Source organism: Thunnus albacares, chromosome 11, assembly GCF_914725855.1.
Source record: "Thunnus albacares chromosome 11, fThuAlb1.1, whole genome shotgun sequence".
NCBI classification, from domain to species: Eukaryota; Metazoa; Chordata; class Actinopteri; order Scombriformes; family Scombridae; genus Thunnus; species Thunnus albacares.
Genome location: NC_058116.1, coordinates 18,058,103 through 18,081,708, shown reverse-complemented (window position 1 = coordinate 18,081,708; position 23,606 = coordinate 18,058,103). Strand labels below are relative to the sequence as shown.

The following is a 23,606-nucleotide window of genomic DNA, read 5'->3' as shown; positions in this document are numbered from 1 at the left end:
AAGAGTAAGTCAAGCTACAGAGCCTTATCAGAGGCCTATGAGAAATGATAAATTAACTGTAGCTCATTTCCTTCAATTGTTTATCTTCTGTAACTAAAAAGGCACATAAATTTCAGAAACTTCTAACTAAGCATCATTTATTTTGATTAAATGTCCATAGCTCTGCCATGCAGCCGACATCTAATTGAACCATTTCTCAAGTACTGACTCTAGTCATCAGATATTGATTCTTTCAGCTTTGGGATTTGTCATCATTACTGCCATAAGACAAGTCACAACACATTATGTTTTCCATCACTCCTTTGCCAGAGTTTAGCCAGAGCACAAGCTAGCAATGAGTCGCTGTATGGCCGTCTGCAAGGTCAAAGCCAAAACATACAGAGAGGGCTAATTCAGTATAATGAGCCGGGGGACACCAGCACGTCGAGCCAAGCAGAGGTTTCAGCAACAGAGCGTTTTTTTTTTTGGAAAACCTCACCGAGACCCAATCCAGAAATTAGTCTTTGCCATCGAAACCAAAGCCAACAGAGTGATTAGCCTAATTAAGAGTGCATCAATCTCTACTGTCAAACATTTCCTTCAATGAACCTTGAATGAACAAGTTTGCTCAACCAATACAGCTGAAGAGTCAAAACTGTGTGTGGTATTTGTTATTGATGAGTTTAAAAGTGAGATATCATCAATTTGAAGGGGAATAAACAAATTAAAAACAATAGCCTCTCTAAGTAAATGATTTCTGGTGGGGAAGAGAAGGCTATCATGAGAATATTCATGATTTAACTAAATATTACTAAATGTTTACTAAAACTAAACATACTAGGTGTGGTAAATGAAAGTTAAATATAAGAACTGTCAAAAATCTAACAAAAAAAACGTCCTTATACTAGTTATTAAATAATACATAAACAATTCTACCTCATTGTAAATGTATGCATCACTTTCTGGAATAAAGGCTAAAGGGTTGACACGCTTCAAATTATACATTTCTCCTAACAATTCATGCTGCTCGTTCATGGTATAATGTAAAGTAGTGCATCATAAAGCAATGGTCGAGAGCCAGCCACTACTGATAAAACTCGGCTAAAAAAAATGAATTGTAGCAAGGTGGAGCTGAAGCTTGTCAGAGAAAAAGAAAACAAAGAGAAAAATCAGTAAATAATAAGCATTTTTGAACATTATGCAGGATAAACAACAAACACACATGCACGAACACGCATGAACACAAAGACCCAGCGGCAGCCCAATGAGCAAACAGCCACTCTTATCCTACAGTACCTGCTCAGCCAGTTTCCCTAACCTGTTGGGCTGACGGGGACAGATAAATAAAGATATATACATGTATATATTTATATATGTGGACACACATGCACACACAACAAACAAGCGAAAAAAAAAAAATCACCAGTGACTGAAGAGATAATTAAAACAGAACATCAAAGGGCCACGGGAGAAAAGAAAAAAAATGAACACAGTCAGACTGAGAAGCTGTGAAACCACAAACCCCCCAAAATCAAATTAAACTATCACGAAGGGTTCAACTCAGTGCATGCTATTTCTGCAATAGTTCAAAAAACATCAATGGAGCCCCAACAACTGACAAAAGTAAAGTAAAAGTAAAAAAAATATTAAAGATGACATCAATAAATAGTTGTCATAAACTGGCTCATGACAATCATTTATTTAATCAAATTAAATTATTTACAAAAACAAGTCAATGAGGAGTGACTGAAATCAGTGAACCCGGTGATGTAGGTGGGTACATGAGTGATTTGAAAATAGTGATTAGAGAACAGAGGTGGTTACAACTATTGTTTTTAAATAATTAAGAACAGTGTAGAATAAAATATGAAGTTTTATGCTTTTCTCTTAAACTCCAATTAGTTGATAAGCAAAGACAAAAGGTTTGTACTTTACCTTTGTCTCCAATTAGTAGATAAAAAAGTTTTGGACTGTTTTGTATATGTTTAGAGGTTTTAGCATGTTAAAGGAGTTTACATATATATAAAGATTTTTTTTTATTTTTTTAAATCAACTGATTGGAGGTTAAAGAAAAGGTATAAAGCTTCATATTTCTTTATGCACTCCATTTTAACTACTTAACTTACAGTATTGCTGATTCATGTATTCAGTTATAAATCTGCCTTTTGTCAGTTTCAGGACTCCATACAACAACCAATCTTTTCCTGTAACTGACCAGGTATCACACATCTCCACTGTGTCCTCCTCACTCCTTCCACAATTAACATTTTTAGTGAATTAGCTGGCCAAGCAGAATAAAGCAGAGGATTTTCCATTACACGTTAAGTGTTGCCAATCCTACATTTTAAATTTTTTTGTCTAACTGCATGTTACTCTATACCTCTCTAACCCTCCACTCTTCCTCTTCTAATGATGGATGCTTACCTGCAAACAGATCGCCACGTTAACCCTGCAGCCGAAGGTGGTGCTGACGGCACGAGGTGAAAGCCCCAAGTCCTTGAAAATCTTTGAGAAGGACTGAGTTAGTGATATGCGAGGCCTCTCCTCTGCTACCACCATGCACGTACGCACACAAGACAGGTTCACATTTCGCAACTGTAGATGGGGAAAAAAAGAAGAGTTGGATCAGCTGAGCATGCTGAAAGACTGAAATTACAGTAATAATGTCACATAAACTTGCATATAAACTTGGAGCTAATGAGAAAAATTTAATGGTTACGTTTTCACATTAACAGAACTGTATTATGAGCTTTCTAATAGATAGGCTCTACTCATTAAAACACTGACATGATTTGTAAAAAAATCTCAGTCTCAAGTGCTGGAAGAAATCAGCTCACAGATAAGGAGAAGAGAAGTGTTTCACCCCTGAGTATCCCTGACTTTGTTTCCATAATCATTGCTGTGGCAACAGCACCACAGGGAAAAAAATACAGCCATTGAAGAGAACTCCTTAAATTTTATGGAAGAAAATGCCGCACTTTGTTGCTTCCCATGAGACATCAGACAACTGAAGAGACAAACTGACCCGCAGTGCTTCTGTCTGTGAACCCAGGCCCTTGGTGCACATCTCCATGACTGAGTAAGAGCAGAAGGTAACGCGCACTTTGTATTGGCTGACCGCCGCCAGCCACAGAGACGCATTGCTCTCCAGCTCCAGAGGGGGAACAAGGATCGACTGATGGCCCGAGTACACACTGAAACCAGAAGCATACAGAGAGGCTGAGCAGGAAGACACAAAAAGTCAGCTAAAAGCAAATAACTCAATGTTTGTCCCAGATGCTATCAAAGGCTATTTAACCCTAATAATATTATTTCTGATTTTAGAGCTGCTGGTTCACCTGCACAGGCACCAGAGAGCGAAGCCCAGGCCACAGTAGGGGTCCAGACAAATGGCGATCTGCCGAGAAGGGTAGAGCTCGCACTGCAGTTTGATGGAGCGACACAAGGCACTAGTGGCAGCGTGAGACATCTAAAAGAGACATAACACACAATGATGCATTAAAACTGGGTCCTGGAGTGAAATTGAACTTAAATACAACTCCTTGAGCTTTTAAGGATCCATCGTTTCACTCATGGACACCTCAGCAGTGTGTAGATGGTCGCTTGAAGCTGAGAACTTTCTCTTCCAGAGTAAATTTTTCAGACTGTCACCCAGTAATACACAAACATCTGATTTGTATTTTGCTAGCTTGTAATTACAACCATATTATTGTTGCATTCATGATCTCTACTATAAAATATTAAGAACTATAAACTTTCTTCAGAAATGTGGAGGAAGTGTGGTCTGGTAGCATCTCATCATGACCTGTTAAGTACTGAGATGACCCATGTGTATCTACTGTCCTCATCACATCTCTCTCAACATACTTTGACCCCTGCTAGGATGCCTGTTGTGGACACACTGAAGTCCAGGTAAGCCAACATCTCAGGGGTCGGAGGCTTATACATCTGGGGACTCTTCTTCCTGGGGAGGTCATCTGGAGGACAAACAGAGGAGTAGATGGAGCAGAGTTTTTACAGCAGACATGGAAATCAAAGACCATGTCCTTCCTTTATTTAAAAATCTACTGGGTGATGTCAACATGAGAGCAAAACTGAAGACCTCAGTGTGTTTTTGAGTGTGTGCACATAGTTCACCTGTGTCCAGCACCATGGGCCAGCTCTTGATGTCCACAGCAGCAGCAGCCTCTTTGGATTTCAGCAGCTTCATTATTGCTTGAGTGGTCAGGATACACACCGACTTACTGACCTTTAACACACAGATACTACAGTATTACAGCATATATAGACAGTATATTACATTTTTTTAACTGTTCACACAGAAAGAAAAGCACGCCTCAGAGTGCAGAGCTGACTTTCTATATAATAAAGTTTATCACATTTCATCCATAAATTCACCAGGTTTAATCATTGTAATATAACTGTGGTAAAAGGGATTTAATTAGTATTTTGATGCAGGTCAGGAGACGCTGTGTTACCTCAACAATCATCTTGACGGTGGGCAGGGTGGTGGCCAGGTTCTGCGGGTGCGGGGGTCTGACAGTCACTGGGACACAGCCAGCATACAGGCAGCCATAAAAGGTGGCAATCAGGTCGATTCCTGTGCAAGAACATTTATAATTTACACAGTTTTCCATTTTATATATTATGTCTGATGAAATGACTGAACCTTAGAATAACCGAAGAATAAGCCTTTTCTATAATAAGAATTTAATTGCCTCAGGTGTCGGTGTGTAAGATTAAAAGACAGAACTGAAAACGGGGACAGTGAAGGAACAGATGTCTACCTGGTGGGTAGACGAGCGCTACATGGTCTCCGGTGTTGAGGCGTCCCATAAGTGCCGCAGCAACCCGCTCTGCCCGCTTGTGCAGCTGCAGACAGGAAGCCGTACTAGCCACCGTGCCCTGAAGAGCAAAAGATAAGAACATGTTAGATTCATCTACACCACTATCTTAATTAAACAGCTATTAAGCAACAAGTTCAAGGATGATGGCTAGTCTTCATCATCCTACATCTGATATGATGAAATATGAGATGATAAAAGTTATTCAACCAGAAAAGATTTCTTCTTGGTTGTACTTGATGGTTGTACTGTTTCTACCAAGGTAACTATAGATTTAATACATTTAGTTGTATTAGGTATTAGGTTATTGCAAATCAATGAGTAATTACATAATTTTTGCATTGATATAATGAAGTATTTTGATAACAGGTATTAAATAAACTGTATTATCCAAAAACAGACATTAACTACAACTGATTGTTGTTGTTTTTTTTGTTTGTTTTTTTAAATTGAAGAGGATTCTACTATATTGCCCACCTTTAAATGACACTATGATTAACAGATGCTAAACAGAAAGACATTACCTTAGCATTGAGAACAAGAAACAGTGGATGGTCCGGAGTGGCCTGAGCTCTCCACTGCAGCACATCCTGTATGTAGAGGAACTATAAAAGAGAGACAGAAACACAAGTTTAACTAGAGAGGAATCAAAGTAACACACAGCAAAGTCAGACACACACTGACGCAATAGTGACACAATACACGTGTAGAATTAATGGAGCCTGGTGGCACAAGATGGGTTTTTGTAAATGAATGTGAGATATCATGGGTTACAGTTTATGTGAAGCTGATGAGAGTAATGAATGATTGAGGAGTCAGCAGTCCACTCCATCAGCTGCATATATTTCAGATTCCACCAATGGATCCTTACCCGTGTCTGCAGCATGTATGTGTGGGTGATGAGTGGGTGAAATGAGGATGAATCTCTACCTTACGTGCCTGGTCATTGTCCTCTAGTTGGGCCACATCTCTCCCACAGGCCTGTGCTATCCTCTTGCCTGCCACCAGGTTGCCCACTATCATAGAAGCAGGTCCGACCTCTGTCCAGCACAACCACAGTCATTCATCATGTCAATGAAGTCAGCGACAACACTGATATCATCATATTAATAAAAACTGCAATAAAAAAGAAGAAATTGATTTTTTTTCATGCTGCATCCATGCAGGGACGTCTGGTTCTCTACCTGGCTGTTTTTGTCTCGGCTTGGGTAGATTCGTGACACACGTGTGAGGGCACATGAGGACGTTGCAGGGGTGCAAGGCGCCCTCCAGGAAGCGCTGTTTTGTCTCAGATATATGAATGCCACCCAGGGGAGCCTTGGGAAGCGTGTTGGCAGGCACCAGAGCCAAGCAGTACACCCCAACCTGGTGGATGCTGTCAATGGCCTGGAAAAGACAGAAACCAACCAGAGTTCAACAAAAGTGTTGAGTAAATCAGCTGAGTTATAAAAATTTTTTTTTTTAAAAAAAAAAAAGTATTTTAGTTTTAGTAAGCACTCTGGGGGATGTTTTCACCTGCAATTATTCTTGATTTTATATTCATCACTATTAAATGCATGTATAGATTAAGATAAATCAAATCTAGTAAAAATTATGAATATTTCACTTTACTAGTGACAATTTTCTAAAGCATACAACCAGGCTTTTAACTAAAATGATGTCCTCCAGCTGCTTAGAAATGTAATTTCAAGTAGCTGTTTTAAAAACACATCTTTCTTGATGCCTTGAAGAATGCTTCCCCATCACACATTTGGAAAATTAAGCTGCTAAACAGATCTTCTATGTTTGCTTATTGTTTGTCTTGTGGGTTTGATGAGGACAGTGATGTGCTTTGATGTTCTATTAATGTCCTATTACTTTCTCTCCCCTAAAGCTGAGAGACTATATATACAAAGTGCACAAGTCATTTATTTTTATCTGATGTGGATGTAACATCAGAGTATACTTTAAAATCAAATGTGCCAACATAACAAAACATGTGTCACAGTCTTAATGCTCTCTGACTGTACTGTATGTGCTGCTTATAAAGACAAAGTTCTTTGGCTGTCTGTCTCTTGACTGACTATCAAGTCTTGGATACCAGAATGTCCTTGAACATACCAATAAGGGTATAAAGTATACTGTACATGAATTGCACATTTACTAAAATAAAACATACAAATCCACAGATATATTCCTTTAATTAGATATCACTGATCATAAGTTGTGAAAACAGTCAGCACCTGAAGGACACGGCTCATCCACTGGAAGCTGTCTTCCTCAGAGGCGTCTGGTCTCTGCTCTGCCACAACAACAATCCTCTCATCATGCAGCACTGACACAGAAAATACAGCTATCCTGGAACACACAACGTACAACAACACTGTTACAGATGGAGTACACAGCTCTCAGATAAGACAGTATGTAGATATGACAGTCTGCAGATATGTGGAGAAGTGTAAAGTTTGATTCTGAATGTTTTTTTTCTTTTACCTCCCCCTGTACACAAACTTCATGGGCTCCACTGCCAGTGCTGTGGCAACCACGTCGTCAGCATTGTGTCTCCGCCCGCTGACCACCATCATCCCATCCATCTTCCCCACCACAAACACAAGGCTGTCCTGGTGGGAAATGCAAAGTACACACTATTAGATGGGTAGATTGTGACATTTACCTAAGCGGCAAACTTTGGGGCTGAAAAATGAAGCCAAAAACTGGAGTTCCTCAAATGGCCACTTGAGGCTGCCTCCAAAAGTCAATCCCCATAGACCCCAATGTGAAAACCCCCAGCTGTACAGCAGTGATAAACATGTTCACAGCCCGTTACAAAAAATGCTTAAATTCATGAAAGTTAATTGTAACATTTTGGTTACATTGGTTACATATTTGTTCAGCGTTTGGTTGTACTAAAAGACCCTCGAAGGAGCTGGATGTTCAGTTTTCTGGTAAGTAAATTTTGTTTTCATGGTTGAAGGCTGTTTTTCGCTTGTGAATATTAGCATTAGCATTAACACAGTTAATCATAGACTACAAATGCACTGAGCTAACCAAGCTAGCAACTAGCAGCTAGCATTAGGGTCATCACCACCCTCTCGTCCAAACACTTCTGGCTTCTAAAATCCAAGATGGTGATGGTCAAAATGCAAACTCGAGGCTTCAAAACAGAGTCCACAAACCAAGGGATGACGTCACAGTGCCTACAGCCTCTTTTGCCTACAACAGTCTATGCATTTACCTACTTTAAAGTACAGTGTGCATCCATACAGCATGCAGATTAAAATATTAAGTAAAAGCACACAAGTAGGGAAAATGAATGTTTCTAGACCTCAAAAGGTTTAATTACAGCTTTCAAATTTTTATCAGCCTCTTTATGTCCTTAAGCTGCCATGTCCTGAACTCTGCTTTCGGCTCAGGAATAAAATTACCACCAATTCTGGGATGATGCATCTCTTTCAGATGCACTGACTAATTAGCCTAGCAAAGCCATTCCCCACTCATTCACTCATTGGCTGGCCCTGGATCAATGAGACAGATGTCACTTTAGGTCAACTGAATAAAATATGATTCTTTACTTCACTGATTTTAAACTGTACAAACAACACAGTTGTTCTTCTAAACCGTTTACTAAGGGCAGTTTCTAAATAAATAAACCTCTCAGTCGACAGTTTTTATTGGAACAATAGTATTTTCTGCTGAAGAAGAAGTCTGTGGATTATCTTAAGTCTGTGGGACATTGTTTGTGGAAAGACACACAGCTGTTGAATTACCCATAAACATATGTGAGGAAATCACTTTTTGTGATTTATCGTCAGCTGACCCATTAAACTGGGTTTAAAAAGAGCCTTGTGCTCTGGATGATAAAGCTGCTGAGTTAATTCAGGTTCTCTAAACTCTTGCTCTTACTAAGCTATCACTCTCTTCACTCACAACCAGAGACACCAAATGCAGGCATGTTCTTTAAAAGGTTGTTGAAAGTCTTTCTGGGAAATGTAGGAAATTACTAACTGAAGTAGACAGGACAGGTTGATGAGTAACATTGAGGATCTCAGTATCAATATAGAATCCCAGGTTGTATATTAATGTCAAGTATTTGAGTATTTGAGGTTCGAGCAGACGTATTTTAGTAGCTTGTGAAAAGCTACAACTTATTACAGTCGGGAGGTTTGGAAGAATTGACGCGTTTAATGACACAGCTGTAAGACAGACAGAAATGTAAGTTACAAGACTGATTAATGAAGTGGAACTTACTGGTCCCACAAAGCCCAGCAGTGAGGTCCTGCTGAAGGGTCTGTCACTGATGGGAAGCCCAGATGATGTTACTGGGATGGTCTGCAACAAGACAGAACAACGTTAAAAATACACATGCATGTATGAAGTACAAAGAATTTAACATTTTCTCTACTTTGAATAACATTGCATGCAATAATGAAGTACATGTAAGCTTTTGCGGTCTGCATTCATTTAGCAAAAACTGCAGTCTAATGAGTGAGCTTAGAGAAAGATGATGACTGGAATAAAACGCTTTAAGGTAGAACTGCAGTGACTGGGCTAACTGGGAATTTCAGCATTTTAAACAACATGGTTTTGAAAAGTTATTTTAAGGTAACAATCAAATGATTTCTCACATCCTTGAGAAAAAGGTTTAAATTTTGTGCTATCAAAGAAGGCCTTCATCCTTCATTATGTCAAAAATGTGATATCACCCACATAAAAACAACTTGTTCTTCCCTTTTCCTAAACATTCTATATTTTAACAAGATTTTCACTCAGCAAATGTTATATAAATTAACAGGAGGTATGCATATGAGGTATAAGGTAAAACACTAACCTCAAAAATGTTCTTGGTCATGCCTGGGAGGCCATAATAAGCTACACCAGTGCAACCTGAGCTCACGCAGATCTCTCCAACCTCGTCTGTCTGACAGAGATAGGGTGTCCCCTCCACTCGCACCACACAAACCACAGCTGGAAATGCACAATGACAGGAGATTTCAACATCAGAACAATTAAATATTATTACAAGTAAACATCTAAATTGGTTTACTTATGCTCATTTGGATTGCTTTATTATTAACTTTTTAATCATGTCTACTAATATTTTTTTGTTTAATTGGATTTTGATTTGAATTGTTTGGTTATTGTCAACAGAGGTCTTTGTAATACACATAGAGGGATTTAAAAGCATTGAGAAGTTGGAATTTAGTTTCTCTTTTCAGCCGGATCGCAAAAAATCTGATCAGATAATCCCTTCTCTCTGTGCTGCAAGTACAAATATTTCACCTTTTAAATTTATCGTTAGCATTTTACTCATGAACATCAGCCAAATGTTAACCGATGGCCGGCACAGTGCACTGTACCTCCAGGCATGACCTGTCCCACATCCTGCACTGTGAGGACAGAGAGTTTCTCCTCTGTGTCCACACGGATCACACTATGGCTCAGCCCACCCATAGATAGCACAGCCTTCCCTGGAGGAGGAACGCCCATTTCTGGAGGTCTGCGGGACACATACATTATTAAAATAATACTTGTAGTATTACTGAACAGAATAAGACACGTGGTCCACTTTGAGGGAAAACTATTAGAGAGACTTACAGTTAAATATGTTCACAGTATGCAGATACCAACATTGCTTTGTTTCGTGACAAACATAACATAGTTTCACAGTTTGTATGGCTGTGATGCCAGTTCTTTTTGTTCTTTAATAGCAAAAATGGCTGTCCACTGCCTTAGTACATTGTGTTTATCACGGCAGTACTGACACCTGAGAGGAGACAGATATGGTTTTGGTAGAACATGACTACCATGTGAATCTGTGAGACTATGTGGCTCCATTACAACATTTCTAGACTTGCATATTTCTCAAAACAAACGGCATTACTTGTTTTAAAAATAGTGCCAGTTTGTCTATTTGAGGCATGTTTTTAGTCCATCTATCATAATAATCCTTCTCCATTACTAAGCTCCATGATCGGCAGAAAGCTGTAAAATTGTTCAATCCATCTCTGTGTTAAAGAAGCATCAAATCTCCCTCCTCTCCCTGCAGGATCCAGCTGATGTTGCAAACGCAGTGTGACATAACAGCACAGTGATGCAAAGCGGTAGCATGCAGGTTGCTTTGTTTCAAAAGGGTGCAGTAACCGCAGCTCACCTGCGGATGGCGACAGTCATGGCTTCTGAGGAGCTGGCACATGGACAGATCACCTCAGGTCGCAACCCACGTGCCTGGAACACGTTGAGGAAGGCATCGCAGGAGGATATCGACCCTGTAGTAACACACACACACACACACACACACACACACACACAAACACACACACACACCCCCCAATACACAGGACACAAACACACATACAGAGCCAATCAGCAACAAACACAAATAAGTGATAATCTTTGGTAGCCTGAGGGTTTTAATCATGTTGTACTTATGATGTTTTATTAAGTGAGAGTACGTTGGTGGACTCACATGGGTTGGCTCCATCAGCTACGATCAGCATGCGCAGTGAGCTCAGGCTGATGTCTCTCTGGTCTCTTTGGGCCAGCAGAGACCAGTGCATGTCCCTCGACTTCACCACTGCTACCCGCGCTGCGCAGCAGACACACAAACACAAACAGACATGTTACACGCAGTCAACAAGACAGGCTCACAATAGAATCATCCAATCAACACCTCTGTTGTCCAGCTTGACAGCCAATCACAGATCACAAAGCCTGACAGCAAATAGCAGCACAGACTGACTCAGTTGCCAACAGGTGACTCAGCAGAGCTCGAACCAGACAGGAGCTGAATTTTATTCAGCACATCAGGCCTCCTGTCCTCGACCTCCACCGGGCTAATACAGCTGAGCCAGAAATCAATGAGTCCGACAAACTATTGCTTTGATCCATCCACCCGTCAAATGTGCAGTGAGAATCAAAATTGTAACGAGAAACAGTCTTTTCTAGGTGTCACTCTGGTCAGATGCAGCCTCACTGATAGAGCAAAAAGTGGCACGATTTAGTTACAGTTAGGTGGTTTGACCCCGCAGCGAATCACCTTTCATATGGTTGAGATGCAGCAGGCAGAGTAACAGTGAAAAGTGGCAAAAGTCAAGGATCGAGTATCCCTCACCTTTGTATGTGTGAACCTTCTGTATCCAGGAGAGGGGGTTGACTTTCATCAGGGAGTAAGGAATGCTGATCACGTGCATCCGATTCATGACGCTCTGTCGTGAGAACAGACAAGCATCAGATAAGCACCAAAATGTCTCACAAGTGTGTTACGACTACATGTTGTCACTGTAAACAAGCTGCGAGTTATGACAAGATTTTATCACTTACTGCGAAGACTATAAAACATGTGTGTGTCTGTGCTATGGAAGTGTCATTTTAGGAACAGCAGGTCATGTATGATCTGTATGTAAATTCCACATCATGTTTGCTACCAGCTAATAAAAACTGGGTTAACTAAGTGTTAGAATAAGAGGTTTGAATTTCTTTTACAGCTTTCAAAGTCTTGAGTTATGAGACACGATGTTTCTGCCCATCAGGACTTTGTTAGCGTGAATTAATTTACATACTGATTAAGCCCTCAGAGGGAAAAAAGTCAGTCAAATAAATGTGACTTTTTATTCAGAGTATAGATCTCTTCTATTTCTAATTATAAAACCAGCCTATTAGCTTTGCCGGGGGGGGGTTAAGACCACTCACAGTGAGAACACCATGCCATAATCCTGCTTCTCTCTTGAAGTCCAGGACATTGGTGATGGTCTCGGCTGCAAAATCAAAAAGGAGATATTGCCAAGGTTAGGCGAGATTTTTAAATGTGACATTCCTGTGCTTGACTCGCTAAATCACATATCATCCAACTACTTTTAACACAGCACAATTTTCATAATAAAGAGTAAATCCTGACCACAGAAGTATCAGATTGAGAGGAGTAACAAACTAAGTTTCAGAAACAGAGCTGGAGTGTCTCTAGGGGCTGCTGGTGCAGTTAGAAGTTATTTAGAGCAAAACTGGGACACTGGAGGAGAGGAGGTGCCTTTCTTTTTAAGCAGACCTGACCCAGGTCTGATGCAAAGAAACACAAGCAACTGAACAGCTGCATTTATTGAGCTAGACTGTAATTACACTTCAATAGGATCTGTGAGTAACGTGACAGGGAAAGTCTATATATTATGGATTATAAAACTGGTTTATTTGATGAACATGCTGTGTTATCTAACCTGAAGTATAAATAAAAAAAAAGTCAACAGAGCAATTCCGAAAAGGCTCTCTTTCTGTTTCTCTCTCTCTTTAGCGCCTGCACTCCACTGTTGCTCTCAAATGTGACTATGATATATTCTCATTACCACCAACTGGATGCTTTTGCCCATGACAGAGGAAACAAACACTGCAAAATGGGTACTTGAGAAGTAAATACAGAGTGTCTTGCTCACCCTCAGCATAGCCGCAGGCTTGTGTGAGGGCGTGACAGTGAGCCAGCATGGCTGAATGGGACACTGTGATCCCCATGGTGCTTCCCTCCTTGCTGGTTTTATACTGGATGTAAAACAAACGCACGGCACAGCATTTGAACAGGGTTAGGGTACATAAATGAGATATAACTATATGAAACAGAAACTAATAATTTTGTTAAATATATTAAAATATATGTAAAATATATATATTTTTTGTTTTATAGTTAATATCATCATTCTACATTCCTCAGTCAAGGTGCTCTTACTTCTATGTAGGCTATGTCATTACTGGCTTCCCGTATTGGAGGATGCCAGTCTTTAGGAGGCTTCACAACATGTTTTCCATCTGTCACAAACCACAGCAACCGTGGCCAGCCTGCAGGGACAGATAAGAAATCAGTTCGAACCAAGTCAAACTATATAGACAGATAGTCAAAATGAAAATAGAACAGGCTGTACCTTTGAAAGTGGCTACCTCCCCCGTTTGTGCTTTGGGCAGGCCTTTCTGACAAGCATCAGTGGTCAGTGCCAACGTGACGCCACAGCTGCCCAACAGAAAACCAATCTGTTGACTTCCTGCATCCTGGGGGACCAATGAGGATGAAAATATATGAAGCTCATTTTGGAAAACTTTGGCAAACAGTTTTGTCACACAACAATCAACTATTAACAATAAAATTCAAAATATAAAGACTTTGAGAAAAGACGCTGTGAGAGAATGCGGGAATTGTAACGGAGAGAGAGAGAAGGACGATGAAGGAGAAGAAGAAACCTCAGAGCATTGTAGATCAAAGCAGCAGCAGGTAAGAAAGCAGAGTGACGGCTAATCACTATTAAAAACTCTGCTGCTGAGCATCAAAGCCTGATCGTCGCAGGAATAAAACCCAAGATCTGACACACACTCACTCATATTTGATTGGCTGTGCAAATTAGTTTACAGCTACACTCATGCTGAGCAAAACATACTGTGCAGGAAAGCAACAAAAAAAAGGGAGATACAGGGTGGAAGGAAGGACAGTGGGAGGAAAAATAAGAGTGATAGAGACAGAATAAAAAGAAAGGAAGAAAAAGAGAGCAGGAGAAAAATGAGTTGACAAGTCAGTGTCTGAGTTTCTGAGTCTCGAGAACAGTTGGCCTGTGATCCAACATTTTGACCGGAATGATACATAATTTCACCTCACTCAAATCTCGTTAATTACAGCACAGCATCTGCCAACAGCATGCTTATAAAGAGCAATCAAGAACCGGCATTAATATTCAACCTGTGTAACTAATGTGGATGAATTTGGTTCAGTTTGAGCTGATGGATGTGATGGAGACTCCTATACATCACAATGCACTGTAATTAGAACATTTAAGAGATAAATCTGCTGCTGCAGATTTAGTCATGCAACGAATGACAACTAGATTACTACTAGAAACTAGATGTTCTTGGGTACTAACAGATATTCAAGGATATTGGAATAAATCCTGAACATCAACATTGAAACAACATAACAGTTCTTGTCTCCCCTTCAATCATTTAGGGGTTAAATGTCCAGTAGGGGTCACTCCTGCTCTTCACCCATCTTGCAGAACAGCAAAAAATGTCATAAAGTCTAAGCATTCACTCGTGATTGTATTTTGCAGTTGTCTTTACCTTTCTGGTCAGTGGCACTTCAATAGGCACAGGCACCAGCTCTGCCAGGAGACAGCCGTAGAAGGCCACCATGAACATCACTGGGTCATTGTTGGGGAACACAAGTGCAACCTACAGATGTGTCAAAGATACCACAGCTGTCAAAGTATGTCATTGATTATTTGCTTTAATGACTGTTTCTGTTTGAAGTAAAGATAATAAGAACAAGGGGTTGCATGGACAAGATCTGAAACCAAACATTTGATTCTCCTCATAGGAGTGCCATCAAGATTTGAAGAAGGCTCACTTGACAATAATATGTTCTTAAGTACGGTGACTAACTCCTTTTTGCTAATTTTTCCCCCATTTCATTTTCAGCACTACCTCATGTTCAGAGAAATACAGCCTTGGTACTACAGCTCTAAATGTTGCGTATTTACTATTGGTTATTTAAAATACTGGTGTTGAGGAAACTGAGCTTATTGTACTGTTGCATTTGCTGAATATTGTTTCAAGAGCATCGATCAATTCCCTAAAATGCAACAAGGAATCTAACATGCAACTGACTGCCACTGAACATACAGTTTTATCTCATGACTTACTCTATCTCCAGGCATAAGCAAAGGCTCATTTCTGGTGCTCAGCTTGTTAAGAAGAGTGTAGGCCAGTTTCTGACTGCGGGTCCATAGTTTACCTACAGAGGTGAAGACACACATATCACACATATCACACAAATATTTCATATGATTTACAAACACAAAAAACAGCTTAGACTGACAGTAGGTTACAAAATAAGTTATGTAAAGACAAACACAGAAATGTATCTGTCAATTATCTGGATGGAGAAAAAAACCACAAAGAGTGGATGAGAAGAGTTGTTTTACCAATCTCCATCATTCATTCTGGGCAAATCTTCCTCTGGTTGACACCTACCGTAGGTGAGTGTGTAGACGGGTTTGCCAGCATTGTCAAGTGCCGTCAGACAGGGGCTTTTAGGGTGCGTGGTGCCCCACCGTTGCAAGGCTGCTGGCAAAGAGGGAGGCCAGTTGGTCACCACGCCGAGAGGCTCTCCTTCCAGGGGGCTCATCTGCTGGCCTTCTGGCTTTGGCTGGTTGGGATCTGGCTGCTGGACTAAATACAGGAGGAAGAGAACATGACAGTCTGAAGGTAGGCAATTTTGTCCGTCAAAGCATAACTAGCTCCTGACATGCTGATGCCATCCAAGCTCCAATCTATTTAATAAAGTAGCTCTGTGCATCTCTCTTTTTGAGGGATTTACACAGAAATGGCAAATTTGTGAATTATACAGCTATCTTAAAGGACGGCTCAGGAGTAGAGGGAGTTAGGATTGCAAGACAATGAGATGGGGGTGATAGAGGATTAAAGGTGAGCTGTATTCTGTCCTTATCGGTCTTAGTGTTCCTGAGAAACTCAGTCTTGTCTGTCTCAAGGGAGCTACCGGTTATTGAATGGCACAGGTCTCTCCCTTCATCCACCCTAGTCACACTCTAATTTGACTTCCATCTCTCCATCAATATTCTCCCCTCACACCTCCCTCTTCAACCGTAACTCTCTGACAAGTGGCATTCAGAATTTTTAACTGAGCTGGCTACATGAATCCCCGCCAAATAAAACACCTCTATTGGGAAAAGATAGTGTTCGGTCTGCTCCCATTTCAGCACTGTGTGTTTTTCTGCTCGCACCATGCAGACCGCTGAGGCTCGCTGTGCCACAGAATCTTTGCCAAAGTCAGGGAGGCATTACAATTACCTGCTGATATATTACTATTCCTTCTGTTTTTTTTCATTTGCACAGTGTTTATTCAGCCTGGCAGAGTACCACCCAAAACCCACGATGGTTGGAATGGAGGAAACGGTTTGACAGGGCTGGTCCACCGTGTGTTTCTGTACCCAGTTTTCCCCCCAACCACTCCCTTAGCCCACCTGGTGGTCTCTGTTCCACAGAGAGTTAAAATAACAATCGATGATCTAAAAGTGTACCTCGACTGTTTACTTGTGAGGCGTGGTGAGGTCAGGGTGACAATTTAACGCTGCAACAAGAATTCGATAAATAACCAATACTAAAAGCTTGAAACCTCAAAAATCCGACAGGAAATCTAAAAATTCCAGTGCCCGTCACACTCGAAAGAGCAGGCGTGTTTGTGTCAAATTCAGTCTCTGATCAGTATGTTGATCACACCACAGAAAAAGGATTATTTTTTTCATGATTTATTGAATTAATAGAAGCTTAGTTTCTAAGTAAGTAAGTAATATAGTTACTTTTGGGCCAGCTTACCATCCAATAGCTCCTCAAAGTCGTCAACAAAGAACTCTCGCAACGGCGGCCGCTTTGGTCTTTTCAGAGTGTTGAGCAGCTGCTGGATTTTGGAGGAGACGCGACTGTTTACTGGAACACCTACACAATGAGATTGGAGGGGATAAAAAAAAGGGTAGGGTGGAAATAAACATGGCAAGACAAAGATATGGAGTGAGATACAGACAGGTAAAGGAAGAATATGGGAATGGAAATAGATGTAATGGAAAAGGTGGGAGGGGATACAAGTTGAGAAAGACATTGATTGAGAGGTTGATGAGACGATGAGGGGAGGACAGATAAAAAAAAGAAAATAGAAAAAGGTCAGTATAACGTTCTAATGGGACGTAGAGGACAACCAACTGTCACTCACACTGTGGCAAGACAACAAAACAGCGGCCCTCAAGGTCCTCTACAGTCACCTGGAGGTCAAAAGTTAGTCTTTCAATCAGCAAACTCTAGAATCATTGATGAACCTTACAGGCTAAATAAATCAGAAAAACGAGGAGCCTCCTGCTGCCTAGCAACAAAGATGTCCCCTCTGCTGCAAGTGATTCATGAGGTGTCTCAAAAGATAGCTGTTTCACATATGCTCTGCTCCAAATTCCTAACTGTGGGAGGCAAACATAAAAGAAACCAACACCTATACCTGAGCCAAGTCAAAACATATGTAAATCAGCTGACATGTAAAATCTGATCTTTAACTTGAACTGAGCTGAACTTTGCTCAAGAAAGTTGAACCAGAATATATTCAAAAACCATCATCGCAGAGACAAAGACCTTTGCAAAGACAAAACAACATAAATAAAGGAGAGAAACAAGAGAAACAACAGACTTTGAGTGAGAGAAGAGGGGATGTGTCCAGTTAGATTTTCCTCACATTTCAAAAATGGATATTTCCAGATATAATCGGACATCATTTCCTCCCTATGAATTCAAACTTAGTTTGAGGGGGGGGCTGTGTCAGACATTCCAGACAGCCACAGGAGATGAAGGCCACAGCTGCACACAGCTTGCCTGATGTATCTTTCTATAATAAACCTGGCTCAGACAGACTCTGCCTCCTCGTGTAAAGACAGATGTACTGGGAGTGGACGTGTGGGTTTCAGCGCAGCACCTGATGGGCCAATTAGAAAGCCCCTGACACACAGGACAACATCTGAGGGGCCCTGAACCCCCACCCACTCAATAGCCTTGATCATTAATAACACAGCATGTCTGGATTTACTTGTGATGATGACTATAATTAACATATTCATGGTTTCATTACTTATCCATCCACAGTATTAAATTACTGAAGCAAACTGGTTTTTATTGGTGGTGGGGTGTAACACCATGTATTTGCAATAATATGTATATACAGAAATTAACTACATTTACCATTAAACAGAGCATAACAAACATTGAGATAAAGGATCAGGCTGATTTTATTCTATATATTTCATACTGTCAAAACATCCCATGAGAAGACCAAACCCAAAAATAATCTGTATATTTCCTGACTTCTCCAGCTTGTCTGTCTCACTTGTTCCTACTGAGGATGTGAATCTTTCAGATATGTAGTTTCATTTTTTAAAGAGGCCAAGTATTTTCTTAAAACAGCTGGGTACTTTAGTTTTTATCAAACATTACTCAAACCGGGGGAAAATAGTGCATTTGTTGCCACGTATTAATAAACATTTAGTGATTTAGTAAGTATTTACGGCAGCAGGATGGTATTTGTGGGACTGCTCATGGTAACGGAGGAGCATGTTGCCCCGTGTGGCCCCACTGATGTGTTTTGATATTTTTGGATAAACTAAGGGTCTATAGCACAGAAGAAAAAACTACACCAGGCTTTGGCAACACAGGCAATACTTGTTAGTAGGATACATTCATTGCTGTTTGTTTTCATGGGAGTTTTTGACAATAAGAAAACCGGAGAATATTTCAACTAAGATCCTACTGAACGGTCTTACATTGGATGTCTTCATTTGTTTTCTTCAGCTGACACAGACTGCACCTTGACCATCTTTAATTAGGCACTATAGGATGTTGGCCCATCCGACTACGTGTCGATATTAAAATGGCATAATCAGAAAAAAAAGAAATGTCACCATGCTATTTATTCACAACCTCAAATGAACAGTAGAAAGGCCTTTTCGCACTATATGCTTCAACATGATCGATTCAGGCAGCTTGTAGGTTAGACATAGCTTGAAGATGCTACGAATGCTAAAGCCTGTGCAAGATACTCAACTACACGAACACACACACACACACACACACACAAACACAGGAATCTAATGACTGACTTCACACTAGCTTTACATACATTTTAGGAAAACACACACGCGGTTTGGACAAGTGCTAGACCTGACAGTGGAGGCGAAGGCAGAAAACACGAACAAACACACATGTGCACAAGCAGCAGAGTGCACATGTAGCATACTGCCATAGAGATGAAGGAACAGTTATAAATACCATCCATTAAATTGAGGGATCCTTCACCTCTCCACTCATTGCCTAGAGGAGAGACACATCAGGAATGAATGAACACAACCCTGCTAACTCTGTGTGTGTGAGAGTGTGTGTGTGTGTGTGAATGAGTGACTGAGGAATCTACCAACAGCCTGAAGTTAAGGAAGAGAAGACTTTTTTAAGGATGTTTTGCTGTTTTCTGTTACTTGAGGTATTTTTAATTAAATATGTGGCATGACCTGCATACAAGGTGTAGGTTTTAAATGTCTTAAACACCACCCGGCAAAACAGAAGGGAAAACAACAGCGTTGACATCTCTTAAAATTCTGTCCATGTGTTAACTCCCTTTTCCTTTATGTGTCAGCTAGGTGGGCTGCCTTTGTATTTATTAAGCAGTGAAAACCCAGACAACACTGATATTCTTAATGGCAGCGGATGAACAGCAGTAAGGTAAAGTGTTGCTCCAGTTTTCAGGCTGCTACCTTGTTAACACATTGGACAAAAATTCAAAGCAGCATTTCGGCTCTGATGTTGAATGAATGAGGATGGAAGCATGACAGGAACACATTCAAACTGTTTTTATGGATCGGTCAACCTCATTGTCATCTGTGACAACTCAGCATTCAATGAACTCATACTGTGCAAATCATATTCATTTTTCTCTAAACGGTATCTCTGGTAATGTCTGTTAAATTTATATTTTATCACAGTAAAGACACCATCCTCATGGTGCTATTGTCAATATCTGCAATGGGGTGCACACTAGACTTCACTGTTTGAATGATGAATGATGTTTGGGTTTGAAGGCTGTTCATTTTATGCACTGATTCACTAACAACACGGTGAGAACTGACACAAGACTCAGCTCTAATAATTTGGTTTGCAGCTCACGACTCTGAAACAGCGTTGTAAACAATTGTAAATGTCTGTTTATCCCGAAAACAGGTAGGTAATTTATGTGGGGTTTTTTTTATATCAGTTAATGACATACAAAACATTAAAATAGAGACAAGGTGGTTTGGGAGTTTTTCCAGGGGCAGTGGAGAGGTGCAGTGTTACCATGGCAACACAAGAGGGTCAGTCAGCAGCTTGTGCCAGTCTGACAGGCAGACTGACTAAGGAGAAGACAGAGGGACAGACAGCAGGGGAGAGAGGAAAATGGGAGGTGACTGTGTTTCTGTGTGTGTGTGTGTGTGCGTGCGTGCAGGAAACTCACCATCTGCAGTCTCCATGACGCTGGTGTGGTGGTTGTGGCCACGGGAGACGCCTCGCACCGAGGCCACCTGGGGCCGCTCTGCATGAAGCAAGGAGCGCTCCGACAGCCCCGTCACGTCGGGGGGAGCTGTGTGGTTATCTGTGGTGGGTGGGGTGTCGGGGGGGGTTGAAAGGTCAAACGCCAGGCCTACTCAGGGCTATCGCCACAAAATAAAAATACTACTTAATGCGTTAACAAAAAACTGACAGCTTAGGACATTGACTGAGGCTAAAAAAGCCTTTTTGTCATCTGTAAGTGACTGCAGAGTGTATTTTTTACAAGGATTTCACATTTAACCTCCGTTTTAACTATGTGCTGTGATGATGAATGAATGTTTCTATTCATCAGATACATTCCCATCAGCAAGTCAACGTGGGACAAGACACCTTTGTAATATCTGAGTCTGAGGACATTATGACAGCCTCCATTTGTACTCCCTTTGTGTGCCCAACTTTACAATGAAGTTACATAAATTAACCAATAAAAGAATCTTTCATCCAGATCAATTACCCTAGAGGGAAATACCAAAACACCTTGCAATGCTACATGGGCAAATCCTTTTACATTACTTAAAGGCATCTAATAAAATCAAACTTAATAATGCAAGTGTGTTAGTGCTGTTTAGGCATTCAGATGTGGTGGGACATGGGATTTAAAATATAAATTGGTGACAAAGTTGTTGTTGGAACCAAAACAATCGCTGTAAATCATGTGTAAATTTCCCCAAGAACAGCACACTGGGGGATCCTCTCCCACACACCTAATAACTATAGGTTATACATGATGCACACATAACTTGTACATAGCACAAGCATATGATTTCAGAATGCCTTTGGTCATGTTTGTTTGGTCAATACCATCCCCACTACATAAAATTGCTGCTTATGTATGATGTCCTACTCATCTGAAGTGAACGACAGATACAGGATCAGAGTCTGAGGGGCCAAGGAACAGGGTTATATAGGAGATTTATTTACAGCTCCATCTATTCAGCACCAGTCACTGCTGCTACTTTATGACAGCAACCTTGAGGGGAGACTGGCTGGACAGAAATCAGACAGCTCCATCCTAATAGGATATGGTTCTGCCTGCAACACATACAGACACACATGAACACACACACACACACACACATACACGGGCAAGACACCATCTCACTTTAATGCTGCTGCTTGAGAGAGACGGATGCCGATAAATCCACTGAATCTCATTAACTAGCTTGTGACACTCGCATGGCAACATGGAATGAGTAGCTTTGACGTGAAGTGGCTGTGAGCCCTTTCACATGACTGAATGACAGTGAGATGGCAGACAGAGACGGCTAATTAGAGAGACGTGAATTAAAACTGTAGCTTGTTCTCTTTGTTTTGCCTCATCAAGTGCGTCTGTGTATCTGGAGGGAGATAAGGCCTCGGCAGAAGCAGTTATGTAGGACACTGCTGTCTGTCTGCGATGTAGCTACGTATACTTGTAGAAAAACCAGTCTGAGCAACATAATACAGGTTCAGATGACAAAAAAAAACTGATTGGCTAGCAATAATAGAATGTCTAAAACTTCTGCTGAAATCAGCAAATGTAAGATAATGGAAAAATTAAAAAGATCCGTCTGCAGACTCTCTGATTCATGTATACATAGAGAGAGGAATTTAAAACCACACTTTGCAGGGGGTTCTGAAGGCCTGTTAAATACTGTATGCGAATATAATTTAAACTTCTTCCACCAGCACACAATAATTTTAAACATCTAATACTGTTTTCTTTCTTGGCATGAAACTATTATCTCATTGTGGTTTTAAAATACCTTCTTCCTACAGCTAACACCCCCACTAGACACATCTTTACATTTCTTTACAGGACTGCTATTAACTTTGAGCAAAACTCTGTCTAAACGTATTCACCTCTGGGCTAACTGGATGAGAGTGCTGTGTCGATTGAAAAGGAAAATTGGTTTGTGATAGCTCATGAGACTGAGTGTGTGTCACTGACCTAGGTGGGTGTGTGCCATAAGGTCGGCCAGTGCAGTAGCTGCGGCGTTGGCGTTGAGGGCCGCGTGGGCAGTGCTGTTGGTGGTGGTGACAGATCTCCCTCCCGGGTGGGATGAGGTGGATGACGCGGAGGATGAGGTGGACGAACCCTGGATGACACGGTTAAACCAGTGCTCAACGGCTGGGTGGCCGTGGCCCTGGTAGGGCGTGGAGGTGGCCAGACGTCCCTGCCGGCGCAGCGAGCCCTCGTCTTCCGACGCTGAGGAGGTGTCTGTGTTTGACAGGTCAAGACAGGGCAGCGTCATAACACTGGACAACAACATGGGGCTGTCTAAAGTGTCACCAGGATTAAAAATAAAAACAATGGTAGACTTCTGCAGGACTTAGATGATATGCTGATGATACATTATTCTACTTATACATACTGGAGAGAGTACATATAAGCCAGTGGGATGGTCAGATGATTTTGATGGAGATGATGATGAAGCTGTTAGGCTGAGGGAGGCTTTTAATTTTAATGTCTTATGTGGCTTCAATGGTAGAATCTATCTTTGATATTTGGCTGCCAAACCAACAAACAGGCACAGAGGCAAAAAGACCCACTGCAACTGTATGTGTACTATATATGAATAATACAGTGTGAAAGACTTTGACAACAGACAGACCAGAGTTTGTTTCATATTTGTAGACAAGGAGAGGAGTGAGAATAAATTAGGTGCTGCGGGAAAACAA

General features: G+C 40.9%; 1 protein-coding gene across 4 annotated transcripts in view; it reads right to left on the bottom strand.

Moving 5' to 3' along the window:
- The window catches only part of dip2a (disco-interacting protein 2 homolog A), an 89,343-nt gene that overhangs the window by 5,284 nt on the left and 60,453 nt on the right, over positions 1-23,606 (bottom strand). For 2 of the 4 annotated variants that reach the window (XM_044365674.1, XM_044365676.1), the window contains exons 5-32: positions 22,876-23,145; positions 20,851-20,988; positions 17,157-17,276; positions 15,795-15,992; positions 15,464-15,555; positions 14,883-14,993; positions 13,703-13,826; positions 13,510-13,619; positions 13,223-13,325; positions 12,492-12,556; positions 11,914-12,007; positions 11,269-11,388; positions 10,954-11,068; positions 10,160-10,299; positions 9,631-9,767; positions 9,051-9,131; positions 7,296-7,423; positions 7,046-7,160; positions 6,008-6,209; positions 5,754-5,863; positions 5,348-5,428; positions 4,767-4,884; positions 4,458-4,579; positions 4,117-4,228; positions 3,847-3,956; positions 3,318-3,448; positions 3,005-3,173; positions 2,404-2,574 (exon numbers count right to left, since the gene is read on the bottom strand). In XM_044365674.1, coding sequence (XP_044221609.1) covers positions 2,404-2,574; positions 3,005-3,173; positions 3,318-3,448; positions 3,847-3,956; positions 4,117-4,228; positions 4,458-4,579; positions 4,767-4,884; positions 5,348-5,428; positions 5,754-5,863; positions 6,008-6,209; positions 7,046-7,160; positions 7,296-7,423; positions 9,051-9,131; positions 9,631-9,767; positions 10,160-10,299; positions 10,954-11,068; positions 11,269-11,388; positions 11,914-12,007; positions 12,492-12,556; positions 13,223-13,325; positions 13,510-13,619; positions 13,703-13,826; positions 14,883-14,993; positions 15,464-15,555; positions 15,795-15,992; positions 17,157-17,276; positions 20,851-20,988; positions 22,876-23,145 — 3,587 coding nt within the window. Of the gene's footprint in view, positions 1-2,403; positions 2,575-3,004; positions 3,174-3,317; positions 3,449-3,846; positions 3,957-4,116; positions 4,229-4,457; positions 4,580-4,766; positions 4,885-5,347; positions 5,429-5,753; positions 5,864-6,007; positions 6,210-7,045; positions 7,161-7,295; positions 7,424-9,050; positions 9,132-9,630; positions 9,768-10,159; positions 10,300-10,953; positions 11,069-11,268; positions 11,389-11,913; positions 12,008-12,491; positions 12,557-13,222; positions 13,326-13,509; positions 13,620-13,702; positions 13,827-14,882; positions 14,994-15,463; positions 15,556-15,794; positions 15,993-17,156; positions 17,277-19,637; positions 19,680-20,850; positions 20,989-22,875; positions 23,146-23,606 lie in introns of all 4 variants that reach the window. The other 2 variants (XM_044365677.1, XM_044365675.1) reach the window with 2 other exon arrangements.